A 24,490-nucleotide genomic window follows, 5' to 3' on the forward strand; every position below is an offset into this window, starting at 1 on the left:
CATCATCATCATCAGCCTTCACATCATCATCATCATCATATTCTTGGTTCTTTCGGTAAAGTCACCACCACGAAGGGAAACAATAAAAATAATAAATAAAATTTCCATTTTATTGTTTCCCTTCTACGTGGTGGTGACTTTACCGAAAGAACCAAGAAAATGAATCCCTGCACTCTCGAAAGCTCTAAAATCATCATCAACATCATCACCACCAGCCTTCACATCATCATAATCAGCCTTTACATCATCATCATCAGCCTTCACATCATCATCATCAGCCTTCACATCATCAGCCTTTATATCATCATCATCAGCCTTCACATCATCATCATCATCAGCCTTCACATCATCAGCAGCCTTAACCTCATCATCATTAGCCTTCACATCATCATCATCATCAGCAGCATCATCATCATCATCACCAGCCTTCACATCATCATCATCATCAGCCTTCACATCATCATCAACATCATCATCAGCCTTCACATCATCATCAACATCATCATCAGCCTTCACATCATCATCAACATCATCATCATCAACAGCCTTGACTTCATCAGCCTTAACCTCATCATCATCAGCCTTTACATCATCATCATCAGCCTTCACATCATCATCATCAGCCTTCACATCATCATCAACATCATCATCAGCCTTCACATCATCATCAACATCATCATCAGCCTTCACATCATCATCAACATCATCATCATCAACAGCCTTGACTTCATCAGCCTTAACCTCATCATCATCATCAGCCTTTACATCATCATCATCAGCCTTCACATCATCATCATCAGCCTTCACATCATCATCACCATCACCACCACCACCACCACCACCAGAGAGGCCCGCCCCGAACCGGCGTGTCTCCGGCACAATCTGAGCGAGACTTTCGGCTGGTCACGGTGCCGCCATGATTTCACCGCGAGGTATCGAGGAGGGCAGCACCCAGCCCACTCGCACGCGTCCAGAGACCCCCGGCCGGCGGCACTGCCCACGTCCACCGTAGCAGCGTGAACGGCACCGCACAGCCACCGTCACCCGTCACCATCGTCACCACCACGATCGTCACCACGATCGTCATAACCACCGTCATCACCACCGTCATCACCACCGTCATCACCACCGTCATCACCACGATCGTCACCCATCACCACTGTCATCACCACGATCATCACCACCACCGTCACCCATCACCACCGTCATCACCACCATCATCATCACGATCATCACCACGATCATCACCACCGTCATCACCACCGTCATCATCACGATGATCACCACCGTCATCACCACGATCGTCACCACCGTCACCCATCACCACCGACATCCCACGATCTTCACCACCGTGACCACCACGATCATCACCACCGTCATTACCGTCATCACCACCGTCATCACCACGATCATCACCACCGTCATTACCGTCATCACCACCGTCATCACCACCGTCATCACCACGATCGTCACCAGGATCATCACCACCGTCATCACCACGATCATCACCACCATCACCACCGTCGTCACCACGATCATCACCACCGTCGTCACCACGATCATCACCACCGTCATAACCACGATCATCACCACCGTCATCACCACGATCATCACCGTCACCACCACAATCGTCACCACCACGATCATCACCACCGTCATCACAACGATCATCACCACCGTCATCACCACCGTCATCACCACGATCATCACCACGATCATCACCACCGTCACCACCGTCATCACCACCGTCATCACCACGATCATCACCACGATCATCACCACCGTCATCACCACCGTCATCACCACGATCATCACCACCGTCATCACCACGATCATCACCACGATCATCACCACCGTCATCACCACGATCATCACCACCGTCATCACCACGATCATCACCACCGTCATCACCACCGTCATCACCATGATCATCACCACCGTCATCACCACCGTCATCACCACCGTCATCACCACGATCATCACCACCGTCATCACCACGATCATCAACACCGTCATCACCACCGTCATCACCACGATCACCACCGTCATCACCACGATCATCACCACCGTCATCATCACGATGATCACCACCGTCATCACCACGATCGTCACCACCGTCACCCATCACCACCGTCATCACCACGATCTTCACCACCGTGACCACCACGATCATCACCACCGTCATTACCGTCATCACCACCGTCATCACCACGATCATCACCACCGTCATCACCACCGTCATCACCACCGTCATCACCACGATCATCACCACGATCATCACCACCGTCATCACCACCGTCATCACCACCGTCGTCACCACGATCATCACCACCGTCGTCACCACGATCATCACCACCGTCATCACCACGATCATCACCGTCACCACCACGATCGTCACCACCACGATCATCACCACCGTCATCACAACGATCATCACCACCGTCATCACCACCGTCATCACCACCGTCATCACCACGATCATCACCACCGTCACCACCGTCATCACCACCGTCATCACCACGATCTTCACCACCATCACCACGATCATCACCACCGTCATCACCACGATCATCACCACGATCATCACCACCGTCATCACCACGATCATCACCACCGTCATCACCACGATCATCACCACCGTCATCACCACCGTCATCACCACGATCATCACCACCATCATCACCACCGCCATCACCACGATCGCCACCACCGTCATCACCACAATCATCACCGTCACCACCACGATCGTCACCACCACGATCATCACCACCGTCATCACAACGATCATCACCACCGTCATCACCACCGTCATCACCACCGTCATCACCACGATCATCACCACCGTCACCACCGTCATCACCACCGTCATCACCACGATCTTCACCACCATCACCACGATCATCACCACCGTCATCACCACGATCATCACCACGATCATCACCACCGTCATCACCACGATCATCACCACCGTCATCACCACGATCATCACCACCGTCATCACCACCGTCATCACCACGATCATCACCACCATCATCACCACCGCCATCACCACGATCGCCACCACCGTCATCACCACAATCATCACAACGATCGTCACCACCGTCATCACCACGATCACCACCGTCATCACCACGATCATCACCGTCATCACCACGATCATCACCACCGTCATCACCACGATCATCACCACCGTCATCACCACCGTCATCACCACCGTCATCACCACTGTCATCACCACGATCATCACCACCGTCATCACCACGATCATCACCACCGTCATCATCACGATGATCACCACCGTCATCACCACGATCGTCACCACCGTCACCCATCACCACCGTCATCACCACGATCTTCACCACCGTGACCACCACGATCATCACCACCGTCATTACCGTCATCACCACCGTCATCACCACGATCATCACCACCGTCATCACCACCGTCATCACCACCGTCATCACCACGATCATCACCACGATCGTCATCACCACGATCATCACCACCGTCATCACCACCGTCATCACCACCGTCGTCACCACGATCATCACCACCGTCGTCAACACGATCATCACCACCGTCATCACCACGATCATCACCGTCACCACCACGATCGTCACCACCACGATCATCACCACCGTCATCACAACGATCATCACCACCGTCATCACCACCGTCATCACCACCGTCATCACCACGATCATCACCACCGTCACCACCGTCATCACCACCGTCATCACCACGATCTTCACCACCATCACCACGATCATCACCACCGTCATCACCACGATCATCACCACGATCATCACCACCATCATCACCACGATCATCACCACCGTCATCACCACGATCATCACCACCGTCATCACCACCGTCATCACCACGATCATCACCACCATCATCACCACCGCCATCACCACGATCGCCACCACCGTCATCACCACAATCATCACAACGATCGTCACCACCGTCATCACCACGATCACCACCGTCATCACCACGATCATCACCGTCATCACCACGATCATCACCACCGTCATCACCACGATCATCACCACCGTCATCACCACCGTCATCACCACCGTCATCACCACCGTCATCACCACGATCATCACCACCGTCATCACCACGATCATCACAACGATCGTCACCACCGTCATCACCACGATCACCGCCATCATCACCACGATCATCACCACCGTCATCACCACGATCGTCACCACAATCATCACCACAATCATCACCACGATCGTCACCACCGTCATCACCACGATTCACCACCGTCATCACTACCGTCATCACCACGATCGTCACCACCGTCATCACCACGATCGTCACCACCGTCATCACCACCGTCATCACCACGATCGTCACCACCGTCATCACCACCGTCATCACCACCGTCATCACCACGATCATCACCACCGTGTCATCACCACGATCATCACCACCGTCATCACCACCATCATCACCACGATCATCACCACCATCATCACCACCGCCATCACCACGATCGCCACCACCGTCATCACCACAATCATCACCGTCACCACCACGATCGTCACCACCACGATCATCACCACCGTCATCACAACGATCATCACCACCGTCATCACCACGATCATCACCACCGTGTCATCACCACGATCATCACCACCGTCATCACCACCGTCATCACCACGATCATCACCACCATCATCACCACCGCCATCACCACGATCGCCACCACCGTCATCACCACAATCATCACCGTCACCACCACGATCGTCACCACCACGATCATCACCACCGTCATCACAACGATCATCACCACCGTCATCACCACCGTCATCACCACCGTCATCACCACGATCATCACCACCGTCACCACCGTCATCACCACCGTCATCACCACGATCTTCACCACCATCACCACGATCATCACCACCGTCATCACCACGATCATCACCACGATCATCACCACCGTCATCACCACGATCATCACCACCGTCATCACCACGATCATCACCACCGTCATCACCACCGTCATCACCACGATCATCACCACCATCATCACCACCGCCATCACCACGATCGCCACCACCGTCATCACCACAATCATCACAACGATCGTCACCACCGTCATCACCACGATCACCACCGTCATCACCACGATCATCACCGTCATCACCACGATCATCACCACCGTCATCACCACGATCATCACCACCGTCATCACCACCGTCATCACCACCGTCATCACCACTGTCATCACCACGATCATCACCACCGTCATCACCACGATCATCACCACCGTCATCATCACGATGATCACCACCGTCATCACCACGATCGTCACCACCGTCACCCATCACCACCGTCATCACCACGATCTTCACCACCGTGACCACCACGATCATCACCACCGTCATTACCGTCATCACCACCGTCATCACCACGATCATCACCACCGTCATCACCACCGTCATCACCACCGTCATCACCACGATCATCACCACGATCGTCATCACCACGATCATCACCACCGTCATCACCACCGTCATCACCACCGTCGTCACCACGATCATCACCACCGTCGTCACCACGATCATCACCACCGTCATCACCACGATCATCACCGTCACCACCACGATCGTCACCACCACGATCATCACCACCGTCATCACAACGATCATCACCACCGTCATCACCACCGTCATCACCACCGTCATCACCACGATCATCACCACCGTCACCACCGTCATCACCACCGTCATCACCACGATCTTCACCACCATCACCACGATCATCACCACCGTCATCACCACGATCATCACCACGATCATCACCACCATCATCACCACGATCATCACCACCGTCATCACCACAATCATCACCACCGTCATCACCACCGTCATCACCACGATCATCACCACCATCATCACCACCGCCATCACCACGATCGCCACCACCGTCATCACCACAATCATCACAACGATCGTCACCACCGTCATCACCACGATCACCACCGTCATCACCACGATCATCACCGTCATCACCACGATCATCACCACCGTCATCACCACGATCATCACCACCGTCATCACCACCGTCATCACCACCGTCATCACCACCGTCATCACCACGATCATCACCACCGTCATCACCACGATCATCACAACGATCGTCACCACCGTCATCACCACGATCACCGCCATCATCACCACGATCATCACCACCGTCATCACCACGATCGTCACCACAATCATCACCACAATCATCACCACGATCGTCACCACCGTCATCACCACGATTCACCACCGTCATCACTACCGTCATCACCACGATCGTCACCACCGTCATCACCACGATCGTCACCACCGTCATCACCACGATCGTCACCACCGTCATCACCACCGTCATCACCACGATCGTCACCACCGTCATCACCACCGTCATCACCACCGTCATCACCACGATCATCACCACCGTGTCATCACCACGATCATCACCACCGTCATCACCACCATCATCACCACGATCATCACCACCGTCATCACCACCGTCATCACCACGATCATCACCACCATCATCACCACGATCATCACCACCGTCATCACCACCGTCATCACCACGATCATCACCACCGTCATCACCACCGTCATCACCACCGTCATCACCACGATCATCACCACCGTCATCACCACGATCGACACCACCGTCATCACCACGATCATCACCACGATCGTCACCACCGTCATCACCACGATCATCACCACCATCATCACCACGATCATCACCACGATCGTCACCACCGTCATCACCACCGTCATCACCACGATCACCACCGTCATCACCACCGTCATCACCACGATCATCACCACCGTCATCACCACGATCGTCACCACCGTCATCACCACGATCATCACCACGATCATCACCACCGTGACCACCACCACTGTTACCACCACCACCACTCTCACTACCAGCACCACCACTGTCACCACCTCCACCACCACCGTCACCACCACTATCGTAACCACCACCGTAGTGGTAATGGTAGTAGTAGTCACCACCGCAATAGTGGTAGTCAGTGGTGGTAGTACTGGTAGTTAGTGATAGTAGTAGTGGTAGTCAGTGGTGGTAGTAGTGGTAGTTAGTGGTAGTCAGTGGTGGTAGTAGTGGTGGTAGTGGTAGTCAGTAGTGGTAGTAGTGGTGGTAGTAGTGGTAGCAGTGGTGGTAGTAGTGGTGGTAGTAGTGGTAGTAGTGGTAGTTAGTGGTGGTAGTGGTAGTCAGTAGTTGTAATAGTGGTATAGTTAGGGGTAGTTAGTGGTGGTGGTGGTAGTGGTAGTAGTGGTGGTAGTAGTGGTAGTAGTGGTAGTTAGGGGTAGTTAGTGGTGGTGGTAGTGGTAGTAGTGGTAGTCAGTAGTGGTAGTTAGTGGTAGTAGTTAGTTAGTGGTAGTTAGTGGTGGTAGTAGTTAGTTAGTGGTAGTTAGCTAGTGGTAGTTAGTGGTGGTAGTAGTTAGTTAGTGGTGGTGGTGGTAGTGGTAGTAGTGGTGATAGTGGTAGTCAGTAGTGGTAGAGAGAGTTAGTGGTGGTGGTAGTAGTTAGTGGTGGTAGTAGTGGTAGTTCGTGGTGGTGGTAGTAGTAGTTAGTTAGTGGTAGTTAGTGGTGGTAGTTAGTTAGTAGTAGTTAGTTAGTGGTAGTTAGTGGTGGTAGTAAGTGGTGGTAGTAGTAGTTAGTTAGTAGTAGTTAGTGGTGGTAGTAGTGGTAGTCAGTGGTGGTAGTAGTGGTAGTTAGTGGTAGTTAGTGGTGGTAGTAGTAGTTAGTTAGTGGTAGTTAGTGGTGGTGGTGGTTGAGAGTGGCATTACTCACCTGGGTCGATGCGTCTTTGGGGGGCTTTCTTGGATCGCGGCGATGCACAGAAGGCGACCATACACTCGTGGTCACAGAAGTGGCGCATGTCAGCAGCCCACGGCAGAGACACGGTGAGCGCTGTGGACTTCTTTCCACACGCGTCGCACGGATACAGCTACACACACAGAGACACACAGAGACACACACACACAGAGACACACACACACAGAGACACACACAGACACACACACAGACACACACACAAAGACACACACACACACAGAGACACACAGACACACACACACAGAGACACACAAACACACAGACACACACAGACACACACAGAGACACAGACACACACACAGAGACACACACACACAGAGACACACACACAGACACACAGACACACACAGACACACACACACAGAGACACAAACACAGAGACACACAGACACACACACAGATATACACACACAGACACACACAGACACACACACAAACACACAGAGACACACGCACACACACAGAGACACACACACAGAGACACACACACAGAGACACACGCACACACACAGAGACACACACAGAGACACAGAGACACACACACACAGAGACACACACACAGAGACACAGAGACACACACACGGAGACACGGTGAGCGCCATGAACTTCAGATGCGTCGCACAGGTACAGCTCCACACACAGAGACAAAAACACACAGAGACACAAAGATACAGAGACAGATAGAGACACAGAGACACAGAGAGAGACACAAAGATACAGAGACAGACAGAGACACAGAGACACAAAGATACAGAGACACAAAGATACAGAGACAGATAGAGACACAGAGACACAGAGCGAGACACAAAGATACAGAGACAGATACAGACACAGAGACACACAGAGAGACACAGCGAGATAGAGACACAGAGACACAGAGATACAGAGACAGATAGAGACACAGAGACACAGAGAGAGACACAGCGAGATAGAGACACAGAGACACAAAGATACAAAGACAGATAGAGACACAGAGAGACACAAAGATACAAAGACAGATATACACAGAGACACAGAGAGAGACACAGCGAGATAGAGACAGAGACAGAGTGACACAGAAAGACAGACACAGCGAGATAGAGACACAGAGAGAGACACAAAGATACAGAGACACAGAGACACAAAGATACAGAGAGACACAGAGACACAGAGAGAGACACAAAGATACAGAGACAGAGAGACACAAAGATACAGAGACACACAGAGACACAGAGAGAGACACAGCGAGATAGAGACACCGAGACACAGAGAGACACAAAGATAGAGATACAGAGAGAGACACAGAGAGACACAAAGATACAGAGACAGATAGAGACACAGAGACACAGAGAGAGACACAGCGAGATAGAGACAGGGAGACACAGAGTGACACAGAGAGACAGAGACACAGAGAGAGACACAAAGACACAGAGACAGAGAGACACAAAGATACAGAGACACAAAGATACAGAGACACAGAGAGACACACAGAAACACAGAGACAGACACACACAGAGGCCTGAGGTCTGGCTAAGGCCTAGCAGGGGCCTAGTAGAGTCCTATCTGAGGTCAGGCAGGGGCCTAGCTGAGGCCTAGCCGAGGCTTGGCTGAGGCCTAACAGAGGGCTTAGCTGAGCCTAGCTGAGGCCTAGCTGAGGCCCAGCTGAGGCCTAGCTGAGGCCTAACAAGGGCCTGGCTGAGGCCTAGCTGAGGCCTAGCTGAAGCCTAGCTGAAGCCTAGCTGAGGCCTAGCTGAAGCCTAACGGAGGCCTAGCTGAGGCCTAGCTGAGGCCTAACAAGGGCTAGGCTGAGGCCTAGCTGAGGCCTAGCTGAGGCCTAGCTGAGGCCTAGCTGAGGCCTAACAAGGGCTAGGCTGAGGCCTAGCTGAAGCCGAGCTGAGGCCGAGCTGAGGACTAGTTGCGGCCTAACTAGGGCCTGGCTGAGGCCTAGCCGAGGCTTAGCTGAAACCTAGCTGAGGCCTAGCTGAGGCCTATCTGAGGCCTAGCTGAGGCCTATCTGAGGCCTAGCCGAGGCCTAGCTGAGGCCTATCTGAGGCCTAGCTGAGGCCTATCTGAGGCCTAGCCGAGGCCTAGCTGAGGCCTATCTGAGACCGAGCCGAGGCCTAGCTGAGGCCTAGCTGAGGCCTAGCCGAGGCCTAGCCGAGGCTCCGCTGAGGCCGAGCAGCCGAGGCGTAAGAAGCGGCGGGCCGTGGCGGGCCCGGGGCCCTCCCACCTTGTAGTGCACCATCATGAAGGCCACTTGGCAGGCCTGGCTGCAGAAGTCCCTCGGCGTGCCGGCGACGTTCCGGGAGATGTCGCGGTAGCTGAGCTGCCGGCAGAGTTGCCGGCAGTGGGCGCACGTGGTGGCCATCTTGCCCAGACGGTTAGTCAGCTCCTGCTCGTAGAACATGCGGCAGACTGGTGGGGGGTAGGGGTGGTGGGGGGTAGGTGTGGGGGGGTAGGGGTGGGGGGTAGGTGTGGGGGGTAGGTGTGGGGGGTAGGTGGGGGGTAGGGGTGGGGTGGGTAGGGATGGGGGGTAGGTGTGGGGAGTAGGGGTGGGGAGTAGGGGTGGGGGGTAGGGGTGGGGGGTAGGGGTGGGGGTAGGTGTGGGGGGTAGGTGTGGGGGGTAGGTGTGGGGGGTAGGTGTGGGGGTAGGTGTGGGGGGTAGGGGTGGGGGGTAGGGGTGGGGGGTAGGGGTGGGGGGGGTAGGTGTGGGGGGTAGGTGTGGGGAGTAGGGGTGGGGAGTAGGGGTGGGGGGTAGGGGTGGGGGGTAGGGGTGGGGGGTAGGTGTGGGGAGTAGGGGTGGGGGGTGTAGGGGTGGGGGGTAGGTGTGGGGGGTAGGGTGGGGGGTAGGTGTGGGGGGTAGGTGTGGGGGGTAGGTGTGGGGGGTAGGTGTGGGGGGTAGGTGTGGGGGGTAGGTGTGGGGGGTAGGGGTGGGGGGTAGGGGTGGGGGGTAGGGGTGGGGGGTAGGGGTGGGGGGTAGGTGTGGGGAGTAGGGGTGGGGAGTAGGGGTGGGGGGTAGGGGTGGGGGGTAGGGGTGGGGGGTAGGTGTGGGGGGTAGGTGGGGGGTAGGGGTGGGGTGGGTAGGGATGGGGGGTTGTAGGGTGTGGGGAGTAGGGGTGGGGAGGTAGGGGTGGGGGGTAGGGGTGGGGGGTAGGTGTGGGGAGTAGGGGTGGGGGGTAGGGGTGGGGGGTAGGTGTGGGGGGTAGGGGTGGGGGGTAGGTGGGGGGTGGGGGGTAGGTGTGGGGGGGGTGTGGGGGGTAGGTGTGGGGGGAGGGTGGGGGGTAGGGGTGGGGGGGGTGGGGGGAGGGGTGGGGGGTAGGTGTGGGGGGTAGGTGTGGGGAGTAGGGGTGGGGGGTAGGGGTGGGGGGTAGGTGTGGGGGGTAGGGGTGGGGGGTAGGTGTGGGGGGTAGGTGTGGGGGGTAGGTGTGGGGGGGTAGGGGTGGGGGGTAGGGGTGGGGGGTAGGTGTGGGGGGTAGGGGGTGGGGGGGTAGGTGTGGGGGTAGGGGTGGGGGTAGGTGTGGGGGTAGGTGTGGGGGGGTAGGTGTGGGGGGTAGGGGTGGGGGGTAGGGGGGGGGGTAGGTGTGGGGGGTAGGGGTGGGGGGTAGGGGTGGGGGGTAGGGGTGGGGGGTAGGTGTGGGGGGGTAGGGGTGGGGGGTAGGTGTGGGGGGGGTGGGGGTGGGGGGTAGGTGTGGGGGGGTAGGGGTGGGGGGTAGGTGTGGGGGGTAGGGGTGGGGGGTAGGGGTGGGGGGTAGGGGTAGGGGTGGGGGGTAGGGGTGGGGGGTAGGGGTGGGGGGTAGGAGTGGGGGGTAGGGGTGGGGGGTAGGGGTGGGGGTGTTGGGGGGGGTGTGGGGGGTAGGTGGGGGGGTGGGGGCGAAGGGGGGTAGGTGAGGTCCAGCTGAATAACCACTGTATACACACACCACGTGGTACTCACACACCAAGTGTGGTACTCACAGACACCACGTGGTACTCACAGACCACGTGGTACTCACACACCACGTGGTACTCACACACCACGTGGTACTCACACACCACGTGGTACTCACACACCACGTGGTACTCACACACACCACGTGGTACTCACACACACCACGTGGTACTCACACACACCACGTGGTACTCACAGACCCCGTGTGGTACTCACACACACCACGTGGTACTCACACACACCACGTGGTACTCACACACCCACGTGGTACTCACACACCACGTGGTACTCACACACCACGTGGTACTCACAGACACCACGTGGTACTCACAGACACCACGTGGTACTCACAGACACCACGTGGTACTCACAGACACCACGTGGTACTCACAGACACCACGTGGTACTCACAGACACCACGTGGTACTCACACACACACACGTGGTACTCACACACCACGTGGTACTCACACACCACGTGGTATTCACACACCACGTGGTACTCACACACACCACGTGGTACTCACAGACACCACGTGGTACTCACGCACCACGTGGTACTCACACACCACGTGGTACTCACACACCACGTGGTACTCACACACACCACGTGGTACTCACAGACACCACGTGGTACTCACGGTCTGTGCAGAAGGACCGCGTCTCTCCAAGGTAGGCGGACTGTTCGTGCAGCAGCTTTCCGTTCTTGCAGAAGTCGCAGACGGCCAGCACGAGGGATGCACGCTTGTACTCATCACAGCAGCTCCAGCTGCAGAACTGAAACATCATGTCCTGGGGGGTAGACGCGGGTGGTGGGTGAGTGGGTGGGTGAGTGGGTGAGAGGGTGAGTGGGTGGGTGGGGTGAGTGAGTGGGTGGGTGAGTGGAGGGGTGAGTGAGTGGGTGAGTGAGTGGGTGAGTGGGTGAGTGAGTGAGTGGGTGAGTGGGTGAGTGGAGGGGTGAGTGAGTGGGTGAGTGAGTGGGTGAGTGAGTGGGTGAGTGAGTGGGTGAGTGAGTGAGTGGGTGAGTGTATGAGTGAGTGGGTGAGTGGGTGAGTGTATGAGTGAGTGTATGAGTGGGTGGGTGAGTGAGTGTATGAGTGAGTGAGTGGGTGAGTGAGTGTATGAGTGGGTGAGTGAGTGAGTGAGTGTATGAGTGGGTTAGTGAGTGTATGAGTGAGTGAGTGAGTGTATGAGTGGGTGAGTGAGTGTATGAGTGGGTGAGTGAGTGAGTGTATGAGTGGGTGAATGAGTGTATGAGTGAGTGAGTGCGTGAGTGAGCGAGTGTATTGTCCGGCAAAACAACCCCCTACCTCCCCACGGTGCTGGACGGGCAACTCTGTCGTGGACAGTGCTGTGGGGGGAGGTCCAATTTTGATTGGCTCCTCCCCCCATGGCGTCTGTGTCCACCACAGGGGCTAAACGGGGGCTCTGGACAGGTGCGAGGGGCTGGTAACCCCTCCACCTTCAATTAATTACCACTAAACCACGAGTTAAACTGAAATATGTAACTAATAAGAAGCTTGTGCCGGAGGCACCGGGGGGCCAGGCGTCTATGACGTCTCCTGGCCAAACCCCAATTGGCGGAGCCAGGAGATTGAATCTCTACCCTCGGGGCTCCTCCAGAAACAACGAAAAGCCATTTCGGGTGGCCACGTGGAATGTTCGAACGCTCACTGCGGAAGAGAGGCTGCCACTCCTCTGTCGGGAGCTGGACCGGTACCGCTTGGATCTATGTGACATTCAGGAGGTCAGGAGGTCCGGTGGACCGGCTCTGGCTCCTGCCACCATGAGGGGTGGACAGTCCTCTACTCGGGGCAGCAGACTGCCAAACAACAGGGTGTGGCTCTTCTTTTGAACAAAAGAATGAAGGAGGCGTGGGAGCGTGGCGGTGAGGTGTGGGAAACTGTAAGCCCCAGGCTACTTTGGGCTCGCCTTCCCATCAACCGGAGGCGAGGAATGGTGGTCGTGGTTACTTATGCCCCCACCGAAGATGAACATCCGTGGAGGGATGCAGGCAAAGCCGATGAGTCAGATGCCTTCTATGACCTCCTATCACAGGTGCTGGCTAAAGTGGCCCCTCGGGATAGAGTCATCATGTTGGGTGACTTAAATGCCCGAGTTGGTCATGATGCTGGCACCTGGTCTGGAGTGATTGGAGGGCATGGGCCAGATCAGTTCAATAACAACGGTAGGAGGCTGCTAGATTTTTGTGCAGCCCATGGGCTTGTAATTACCAACACGCTGTTCCGGAATCGGCGCATCCACACAACATCATGGATGCATGCCGGGTCCAAGCAAGAACATCTGCTGGACTACATAGTGACGGACCAGCGGATGCGAGCCCATGTCCTTGACACCAGGACCTACCGTGGAGCTGATCTGCCCTCTGACCATCGACTAGTCATCTGTAAGATGCGCCTGCCATTCTTCCACTCCGGTGGTGGGTGTACACCCAGGACCCCATTCTAACCGAAAGTGGCCTGGTCTCAGTTAGCTGATGAAAGTTGCAAGCGAGAATTTCATCATCGCTTGCGGCTGGGATTGGCATCGTCCCCGACTCCTCCTGATGTCGAGGGTAAATGGGCGAGGTTTAGGACTGTGACTCATGCAGCTGCAATGGCTGCTTTGGGTACGCGGTCCAGACCTCCCCAGAGACCCTGGCTGACAGAGGAGGTGTTCAGGATGGTTGAGAAAAAGCGACAGGCCCACTGTCATCGGCTACAGAATCCCACGTCAGAGAATGAGGAGGCTTATCGCAGCCTTCACTCGGAGGTTCGGAGAGCCGTGAGGCGCTGCAAGGATGGGTGGTGGTCGCGGGTTGCTGAGGAGATGGAGTCTGCCTCAGTGGCCCGTGATCACAAATCTCTATTTAACTCCATCAAAAAAGTAACCTGCAGCACCACACCTATTACCATCATTAGGGGAAAAAACGGTCATCCAATCTCCGACCCCCAGGAACAGGTTTGCAGATTTGCTGAGCATTTCTGTGAAGTCCTGGGGGAGGGAAAATCCATCAGCCAGGAAAACATCGTGGCACAAAGTGAGGATGACCCTGCTGAGGCTGCGGTGCCTCAAATATTGGAAGAAGTCACCCCCTGTGAGTGGCTGGCTGAGTTGCCATCTGTTGAGGAAGTACTGAAGGCAATCCAGAGCCTGAGACCAGGAAAGGCAGCGGGCAGAGATGACCTCCCAAGCGAAATGCTGAGGGAGGGTGGCGTTTGTGCACAGACTGCCCTATATGACATCATAACAACGGTCTGGACCACTGGACGGGTTCCGCAGGATTGGAAGGATGCCCTGGTGGTCCCCCTTTTTAAGAAGGGGGACCGCACAGACTGTAACAACTACAGGGGCATCTCACTCCTCAGTGTGCCGGGAAAGGTCCTGGGCAAGGATTATTCAACAGCGCCTTGCCAGGCACGCTGAGGAGAGGCTTGCGGAGCCCCAATGCGGTTTCAGGAAAGGGCGGTCCTGCACAGATGCCATATTTTCTGTCCGTCTGCTACAGCAGAGGTGTAGGGAATTCCAACAAGACCTACATATCTGCTTTATTGACCTGGTCAAGGCCTATGATACCATCAGTAGGCCTGGGCTCTGGGTTGTTCTTCGTGCTTTTGGAGTACCTGACCCTCTGCTCACGATCATTAAGGACCTTCATGATGGAGAGCGGGCCCGGGTAAAACTACGTGGCCGGGAGTCAGAGCCATTCCCTGTACACCTTGGGGTGCGACAGGGATGTCCTCTGGCTCCCACATTGTTTAACATCTATTTTGACCACGTAGTTCGTGAAGCCTTCAATAGCTGTACCGGGGGAATCTCCATATGGTACAGATATAATGGGAGGCTGATCGATGCCCAGGTGCGGTCAAGGGATGGCTCCCTATTGCTCAACCACGTTATGTATGCAGATGATTTGGTAATAGCTGCTCATTCAGAGGAGGAGTTGGAGACGCTGCTGCTGAGACTGGAGCGTGCCACTAAGAGGTGGGACCTTACCATCAGCCCCATCAAAACTAAGCACCTGCCTGGGTATTTTGTACCATCGGACACTCCACCCCCACAACTCCAATTCGGTGATGGGGCAGTTGTCGAGAGAGTGGAGAGTTTCCCATACCTGGGCAGTGTGCTTATAACTGGCTCCAGTTTAACAGCAGAGGTCTCACTCCGAATCAGTCGAGCAGCAATATATTTTCATCGGTTGCGTAACGCTGTGTGGAAGCTACCTGGTCTGTCGCTCCGCAATAAGCTTCAGGTCTTCTCGGCCACGGTCATTCCGTCCCTTCTCTACGCTTGCGAAACGTGGACCCCCCTAATGGAACATCTTCGCCAGGTAGAAACATTTAGGCTGGCCTGCCTACGATCCATCCTGGGTTTAACCAGACTGGATTGTGTGAGGAGCTCACAAATCCTTGAAAGATCTGGGCAAGGTCCCATCGGAGAGCTCCTCCGGCGGGCAAGGCTGCGATGGCTGGGTCACGTAGCCCGCATGCCCAGCCACCGCATGCCGAAACAGCTTTTGTTCGGCCGGATTGAGGGGGCTAAGCGGGCGCGGCACGGGCTAGAGAAGAGATGGAGTGATGTGGTATAGGAGGACGTGGAGCTGAGTGGACTTGCCGATGACTGGTACCAGCGGTGTCAAGATCGGCCTCTGTGGAGGAGGCTCGTGAAGGACGCTACTGGGCAGTTGGAGGCAGTCGCCCTCCAACAACAACGGAAGGCGGAGGAGCGACGCTCACAACAACGAGCGGAGCGCCGGGTGGCTAAAGCACAGCAGGTTGGCACAGTAGGGGCACAGGTGGTGCATCGGCCAGTCATCTCAGTCAGTCGACCCGTGGCACCTGGGTCTGCCCCGTGACCTCCTGCCAGCGGGCGTTCGACACTTCACGTGGCCTCAGGGTGCACATAGCCTGGCACAAGCGTCGTGGTGACGTCACCGCCACTTAGTGGCGAATGGCGGTTGTTGTATGAGTGAGTGTATGAGTGAGTGAGTGGGTGAGTGGGTGAGTGTATGAATGAGTGAGTGTATGAGTGTATGAGTGAGTGAGTGTGTGAGTGTATGAGTGAGTGTATGAGTGAGTGTATGAGTGTATGAGTGAGTGTATGAGTGAGTGAGTGAGTGTCTGAGTGTATGAGTGAGTGAGTGTATGAGTGTATGAGTGAGTGTATGAGTGAGTGTGTGAGTGTATGAGTGAGTGTATGAGTGAGTGAGTGAGTGTATGAGTGTATGAGTGAGTGAGTGTGTGAGTGTATGAGTGAGTGTGTGAGTGAGTGAGTGTGTGAGTGTATGAGTGAGTGTATGAGTGTATGAGTGAGTGTGTGAGTGTATGAGTGAGTGAGTGTTTGAGTGTATGAGTGAGTGTATGAGTGAGTGAGTGTATGAGTGAGTGTATGAGTGAGTGAGTGTGTGAGTGTATGAGTGAGTGTATGAGTGAGTGAGTGAGTGTATGAGTGTATGAGTGAGTGTATGAGTGAGTGTATGAGTGAGTGTATGAGTGAGTGGGTGAGTGAGTGTATGAGTGAGTGTATGAGTGAGTGTATGAGTGAGTGAGTGTATGAGTGAGTGTGTGAGTGTGTGAGTGAGTGTATGAGTGAGTGGGTGAGTGTATGAGTGAGTGAGTGTATGAGTGAGTGAGTGTATGAGTGAGTGTATGAGTGAGTGTATGAGTGAGTGTGTGAGTGTGTGAGTGAGTGTATGAGTGAGTGGGTGAGTGTATGAGTGAGTGTGTGAGTGTATGAGTGAGTGAGTGTTTGAGTGTATGAGTGAGTGTATGAGTGAGTGAGTGTATGAGTGAGTGTATGAGTGAGTGAGTGTGTGAGTGTATGAGTGAGTGTATGAGTGAGTGAGTGAGTGTATGAGTGTATGAGTGAGTGTATGAGTGAGTGTATGAGTGAGTGTATGAGTGAGTGGGTGAGTGAGTGTATGAGTGAGTGTATGAGTGAGTGTATGAGTGAGTGTATGAGTGAGTGTATGAGTGAGTGTATGAGTGAGTGTATGAGTGAGTGGGTGAGTGTATGAGTGAGTGTATGAGTGAGTGAGTGTATGAGTGAGTGAGTGTATGAGTGAGTGTATGAGTGAGTGTATGAGTGAGTGTATGTGTGAGTGAGTGTATGAGTGAGTGGGCGAGTGGCTAAGCGAGCCGTCACCTTCCACTGCAGGACCATGGGCGCGTGACGGAACTTTCCCCTGCAGTGCCTGCAGCTGAGAAAGATGAGCCCACCGCCACCACCGCCACCACCACCACCACCGCCACCACCACCACCGCCACCACCGCCACCACCACCGCCACCACCGCCACCGCCGCCCGGCTCCACCGCGGGGCCCGGCGGTGCCGGGGCCGGCGTGGGGGGGAGGTCCGCGGCCGTGGGGGGGGCCCCTGCCGTGGGGGGCTGCTGGGGGGCGGTGCCGGAGGCGGCGGAGGCGGTGGAGGTGACGACGGCGGAGGGGGTCGCAGGGGACCCCGATATCCGCTGGGGTGCGCTCGGGACGACGCCCTGGGCGAGCAGAACCTGTGGGGAGGGGGCGGGTCGCCGTCACCACCGGGAGAGGTGGTCAACATCTCAGCATTGAACCCACGACCTCCTGTACACCAGGCGAGGTAGTCAACATCTCAGCATTGAACACACGACCTCCTGTACACCAGGCGAGGTAGTCAACATCTCAGCATTGAACCCACGACCTCCTGTACACCAGGCGAGGTAGTCAACATCTCAGCATTGAACCCACGACCTCCTGTACACCAGGCGAGGTAGTCAACATCTCAGCATTGAACCCACGACCTCCTGTACACCAGGTGAGGTTAGTCAACATCTCAACATTGAACCCACGACCTCCTGTAGACCAGGCGAGGTAGTCAACATCTCAGCATTGAACCCACGACCTCCTGTACACCAGGTGAGGTTAGTCAACATCTCAACATTGAACCCACGACCTCCTGTACACCAGGCGAGGTAGTCAACATCTCAGCATTGAACCCACGACCTCCTGTACACCAGGCGAGGTAGTCAACATCTCAACATCGAACCCACGACCTCCTGTGTACCAGGCGAGGTGGTCAACATCTCAGCATTGAACCCACGACCTCCTGTACACCAGGCGAGGTAGTCAACATCTCAGCATTGAACTCACGACCTCCTGTAGACCAGGCGAGGTAGTCAACATCTCAACATTGAACCCACGACCTCCTGTACACCAGGCGAGGTAGTCAACATCTCAACATTGAACCCACCACCTCCTGTACACTAGGCGAGGTAGTCAACATCTCAGCATTGAACCCACGACCTCCTGTACACCAGGCGAGGTAGTCAACATCTCAGCATTGAACCCACGACCTCCTGTAGACCAGGCGAGGTAGTCAACATCTCAGCAGAACCCACGACTCTCCTGTAGACCAGGCGAGGTAGTCAACATCTTAGCAGAACCCACGATCTCCTGCACACCAGGCGAGGTAGTCAACATCTCAGCATCGAACCCACGACCTCCTGTAGACCAGGCGAGGTGGTCAACATCTCAGCATTGAACCCACGACCTCCTGTACACCAGGCGAGGTAGTCAACATCTCAACATTGAACCCACGACCTCCTGTACACCAGGCGAGGTAGTCAACATCTCAACATTGAACCCACGACCTCCTGTACACCAGGCGAGGTAGTCAACATCTCAGCATTGAACCCACGACCTCCTGTGGACCAGGCGAGGTAGTCAACATCTCAGCATTGAACCCACGACCTCCTGTAGATCAGGCGAGGTGGTCAACATCTCAGCATTGAACCCACCACCTCCTGTACACCAGGCGAGGTAGTCAACATCTCAGCATTGAACCCACGACCTCCTGTACACCAGGCGAGGTAGTCAACATCTCAACATCGAACCCACGACCTCCTGTACACCAGGCGAGGTAGTCAACATCTCAGCATTGAACCCACGACCTCCTGTAGACCAGGCGAGGTAGTCAACATCTCAGCAGAACCCACGACTCTCCTGTAGACCAGGCGAGGTAGTCAACATCTTAGCAGAACCCACGATCTCCTGCACACCAGGCGAGGTAGTCAACATCTCAGCATCGAACCCACGACCTCCTGTAGACCAGGCGAGGTGGTCAACATCTCAGCATTGAACCCACGACCTCCTGTACACCAGGCGAGGTAGTCAACATCTCAACATTGAACCCACGACCTCCTGTACACCAGGCGAGGTAGTCAACATCTCAACATTGAACCCACGACCTCCTGTACACCAGGCGAGGTAGTCAACATCTCAACATCGAACCCACGACCTCCTGTACACCAGGCGAGGTAGTCAACATCTCAGCATTGAACCCACGACCTCCTGTACACCAGGCGAGGTGGTCAACATCTCAGCATTGAACCCACGACCTCCTGTAGACCAGGCGAGGTAGTCAACATCTCAGCATTGAACCCACGACCTCCTGTAGACCAGGCGAGGTAGTCAACATCTCAGCATCGAACCCACGACCTCCTGTAGACCAGGCGAGGTAGTCAACATCTCAGCATTGCACCCAAGACCTCCTGTAGACCAGGCGAGGTAGTCAACATCTCAGCATTGAACCCACCACCTCCTGTACACCAGGCGAGGTAGTCAACATCTCAGCATTGAACCCACGACCTCCTGTACACCAGGCGAGGTAGTCAACATCTCGGTGTTGAACCCACGACCTCCTGTAGACCAGGCGAGGTGGTCAACATTGAACCCACGACCTCACGGGTGCCCCCCCCCCCGTGCCCCCCCCCCCGTGCCCCCCCCCGCGGCCCCCACCTGGAAGCCCGTGAGGCAGCTGGCACTGCACACGGCATAGCGAAGGCCGTTGGACATGTTGAGGTAATATTGAGGAGGCAGCAGCCCCTTGCAGAAGCTGCAGGGAGTCGCCACGGACGCTGCAGTGCACAGGATGTGGGGGGTGGGGGGAGGGGAGAGGGGGGAGAGGGGGGAGAGAGGGGGGGAGGGGGGGGAGAGGGGGGAGAGGGGGGGGAGAGGGGGAAGAGGGGGGGAGAGGGGGAGAGGGGGGGAGAGAGGGGGGTAGAGGGGGGGAGAGGGGGAGAGAGGGGGGAGAGGGGGGAGAGAGGGGAGAGGGGGGGGAAAGGGGGGAGAGGGGGGGGAAAGGGGGGGGAGAGAGAGTGCAGTGTACAATGTATAGTGTGGTACATGTAGTGTACAATGTATAGTGGTACATGTAGTGTACACTGCTGAGAAGGTAATTGCCTGCAATCTACCGACCCTCGAGGACCTGCACACGACAAGGTCTATGAGGCGAGCGAGGAAGATTATGGCCGATTTCTCCCACCCTGGACACTCTCTGTTTCAGCTACTCCCCTCCGGCAGAAGGCTTCGGTCCATCAGGACCAAAACCTCACGCCATAAAAACAGTTTCTTCCCATCTGCTGCTGGCCTGTTAAACAAGGCCAAGGGCTAACACTGTTTTTAACATTTGATCTACATAACGACACGTTGCTGATATTAACTATGTTTCCCTATTTGTATTTTTAAATTATATCTTAAAGCTATTTTATATTCGATATTTATTTAATTTTATATACTTCAGCCCCTTAGTGTTAGACTTTTAACCCTTATTATAGTAAGACTTGTTTAAAACTTATTTAAGATTTTAGATTCCTATATGTTGAATGTATGCACCATCCTGCCAAAGTAAATTCCGTGTCGGTGTGAACTTACATGGCGAATAAAACCCTTTCTGATTCTGATTCTGATTCAATGTATAGTGTGGTACATGTAGTGTACAATGTATAGTGGTACATGTAGTGTACAATGTATAGTGTGGTACATGTAGTGTACAATGTATAGTGGTACATGTAGTGTACAATGGTACATGTAGTGTACAATGTATAGTGTGGTACATGTAGTGTACAATGTATAGTGTGGTACATGTAGTGTACAATGTATAGTGGTACATGTAGTGTACAATGTATAGTGGTACATGTAGTGTACAATGTATAGTGTGGTACATGTAGTGTACAATGTATAGTGGTACATGTAGTGTACAATGTATAGTGGTACATGTAGTGTACAATGTATAGTGGTACATGTAGTGTACAATATATAGTGGTACATGTAGTGTACAATGTATAGTGGTACATGTAGTGTACAATGTATAGTGGTACATGTAGTGTACAATGTATAGTGTGGTACATGTAGTGTACAATGTATAGTGGTACATGTAGTGTACAATGGTACATGTAGTGTACAATGTATAGTGTGGTACATGTAGTGTACAATGTATAGTGTGGTACATGTAGTGTACAATGTATAGTGGTACATGTAATGTACAATGTATAGTGGTACATGTAGTGTACAATGTATAGTGTGGTACATGTAGTGTACAATGTATAGTGGTACATGTAGTGTACAATGTATAGTGGTACATGTAGTGTACAATGTATAGTGGTACATGTAGTGTACAATGTATAGTGTGGTACATGTAGTGTACAATGTATAGTGGTACATGTAGTGTACAATGTATAGTGGTACATGTAGTGTACAATGTATAGTGTGGTACATGTAGTGTACAATGTATAGTGTGGTACATGTAGTGTACAATGTATAGTGGTACATGTAGTGTACAATGTATAGTGGTACATGTAGTGTACAATGTATAGTGTGGTACATGTAGTGTACAATGTATAGTGGTACATGTAGTGTACAATGTATAGTGGTACATGTAGTGTACAATGTATAGTGGTACATGTAGTGTACAATATATAGTGGTACATGTAGTGTACAATGTATATTGGTACATGTAGTGTACAATGTATAGTGGTACATGTAGTGTACAATGTATAGTGTGGTACATGTAGTGTACAATGTATAGTGGTACATGTAGTGTACAATGTATAGTGTGGTACATGTAGTGTACAATGTATAGTGGTACATGTAGTGTACAATGTTTAGTGGTACATGTAGTGTACAATGTATAGTGGTACATGTAGTGTACAATGTATAGTGGGTACATGTAGTGTACAATGTATAGTGGTACATGTAGTGTACAATGTATAGTGGTACATGTAGTGTACAATGTATAGTGTGGTACATGTAGTGTACAATGTATAGTGGTACATGTAGTGTACAATGTATAGTGGTACATGTAGTGTACAATGTATAGTGGTACATGCAGTGTACAATGTATAGTGGTACATGTAGTGTACAATGTATAGTGTGGTACATGTAGTGTACAATGTATAGTGGTACATGTAGTGTACAATGTATAGTGTGGTACATGTAGTGTACAATGTATAGTGGTACATGTAGTGTACAATGTATAGTGGTACATGTAGTGTACAATGTATAGTGGTACATGTAGTGTACAATGTATAGTGGTACATGTAGTGTACAATGTATAGTGGTACATGTAGTGTACAATGTATAGTGGTACATGTAGTGTACAATGTATAGTGGTACATGTAGTGTACAATGTATGGTGTGGTACATGTAGTGTACAATGTATAGTGTGGTACATGTAGTGTACAATGTATAGTGTGGTACATGTAGTGTACAATGTATAGTGTGGTACATGTAGTGTACAATGTATAGTGTGGTACATGTAGTGTACAATGTATAGTGTGGTACATGTAGTGTACAATGTATAGTGTGGTACATGTAGTGTACAATGTATAGTGTGGTACATGTAGTGTACAATGTATAGTGTGGTACATGTAGTGTACAATGTATAGTGGTACATGTAGTGTACAATGTATAGTGTGGTACATGTAGTGTACAATGTATAGTGTGGTACATGTAGTGTACAATGTATAGTGGTACATGTAGTGTACAATGTATAGTGTGGTACATGTAGTGTACAATGTATAGTGTGGTACATGTAGTGTACAATGTATAGCGGGTACATGCAGTGTACAATGTATAGTGGGTACATGTAGTGTACAATGTATAGTGGTACATGTAGTGTACAATGTATAGTGGTACATGTAGTGTACAATGTGTAGTGTGGTACATGTAGCGTACAATGTATAGTGGTACATGCAGTGTACAATGTATAGTGGTACATGTAGTGTACAATGTATAGTGGTACATGTAGTGTACAATGTATAGTGGTATCTGTAGTGTACAATGTATAGTGTGGTACATGTAGTGTACAATGTATAGTGGTACATGTAGTGTACAATGTATAGTGTGGTACATGTAGTGTACAATGTATAGTGGTACATGTAGTGTACAATGTATAGTGGTACATGTAGTGTACAATGTATAGTGTGGTCCATGTAGTGTACAATGTATAGTGGTACATGTAGTGTACAATGTATAGTGTGGTACATGTAGTGTACAATGTATAGTGGTACATGTAGTGTACAATGTATAGTGGTACATGTAGTGTACAATGTATAGTGGTACATGTAGTGTACAATGTATAGTGTGGTACATGTAGTGTACAATGTATAGTGGTACATGTAGTGTACAATGTATAGTGGGTACATGCAGTGTACAATGTATAGTGGGTACATGTAGTGTACAATGTATAGTGGTACATGTAGTGTACAATGTATAGTGTGGTACATGTAGTGTACAATGTATAGTGTGGTACATGTAGTGTACAATGTATAGTGGTACATGTAGTGTACAATGTATAGTGTGGTACATGTAGTGTACAATGTATAGTGGTACATGTAGTGTACAATGTATAGTGGTACATGTAGTGTACAA

The 24,490-nt window shown here is 52.8% G+C and overlaps 2 protein-coding genes and 1 long non-coding RNA gene across 5 annotated transcripts in view; 1 reads left to right on the forward strand and 2 right to left on the reverse strand.

Annotated features, from left to right (window-relative positions):
* LOC116958156 (zinc finger MYM-type protein 3-like) overlaps positions 1-24,490 on the forward strand; it is a 266,666-nt gene that overhangs the window by 210,938 nt on the left and 31,238 nt on the right. The gene's annotated exons all lie outside the window — the stretch shown is intronic.
* The window catches only part of LOC142906964 (zinc finger MYM-type protein 3-like), a 109,580-nt gene that overhangs the window by 73,215 nt on the left and 11,875 nt on the right, over positions 1-24,490 (reverse strand). Inside the window, exons 2-6 of the mRNA XM_076055806.1 lie at positions 20,579-20,697; positions 17,950-18,312; positions 12,447-12,597; positions 10,109-10,293; positions 7,855-8,011 (exon numbers count right to left, since the gene is read on the reverse strand). Of these exons, the coding sequence (XP_075911921.1) occupies positions 7,855-8,011; positions 10,109-10,293; positions 12,447-12,597; positions 17,950-18,312; positions 20,579-20,697 (975 nt within the window). The remainder of the gene's footprint in view (positions 1-7,854; positions 8,012-10,108; positions 10,294-12,446; positions 12,598-17,949; positions 18,313-20,578; positions 20,698-24,490) is intronic.
* On the reverse strand, positions 18,358-20,455 carry LOC142907006 (uncharacterized). The gene is made up of 3 exons (XR_012930621.1): positions 20,379-20,455; positions 19,582-20,278; positions 18,358-19,281 (listed from the first exon to the last, which is right to left on the reverse strand). It is a non-coding gene; the product is annotated as an uncharacterized LOC142907006 (long non-coding RNA).

The sequence above is a fragment of the Petromyzon marinus genome, chromosome 73 (assembly GCF_048934315.1).
Source record: "Petromyzon marinus isolate PM22_M1 ecotype Great Lakes invasive population chromosome 73, UKy_Petmar_22M1.pri1.0, whole genome shotgun sequence".
Lineage (NCBI taxonomy): Eukaryota > Metazoa > Chordata > Hyperoartia > Petromyzontiformes > Petromyzontidae > Petromyzon > Petromyzon marinus.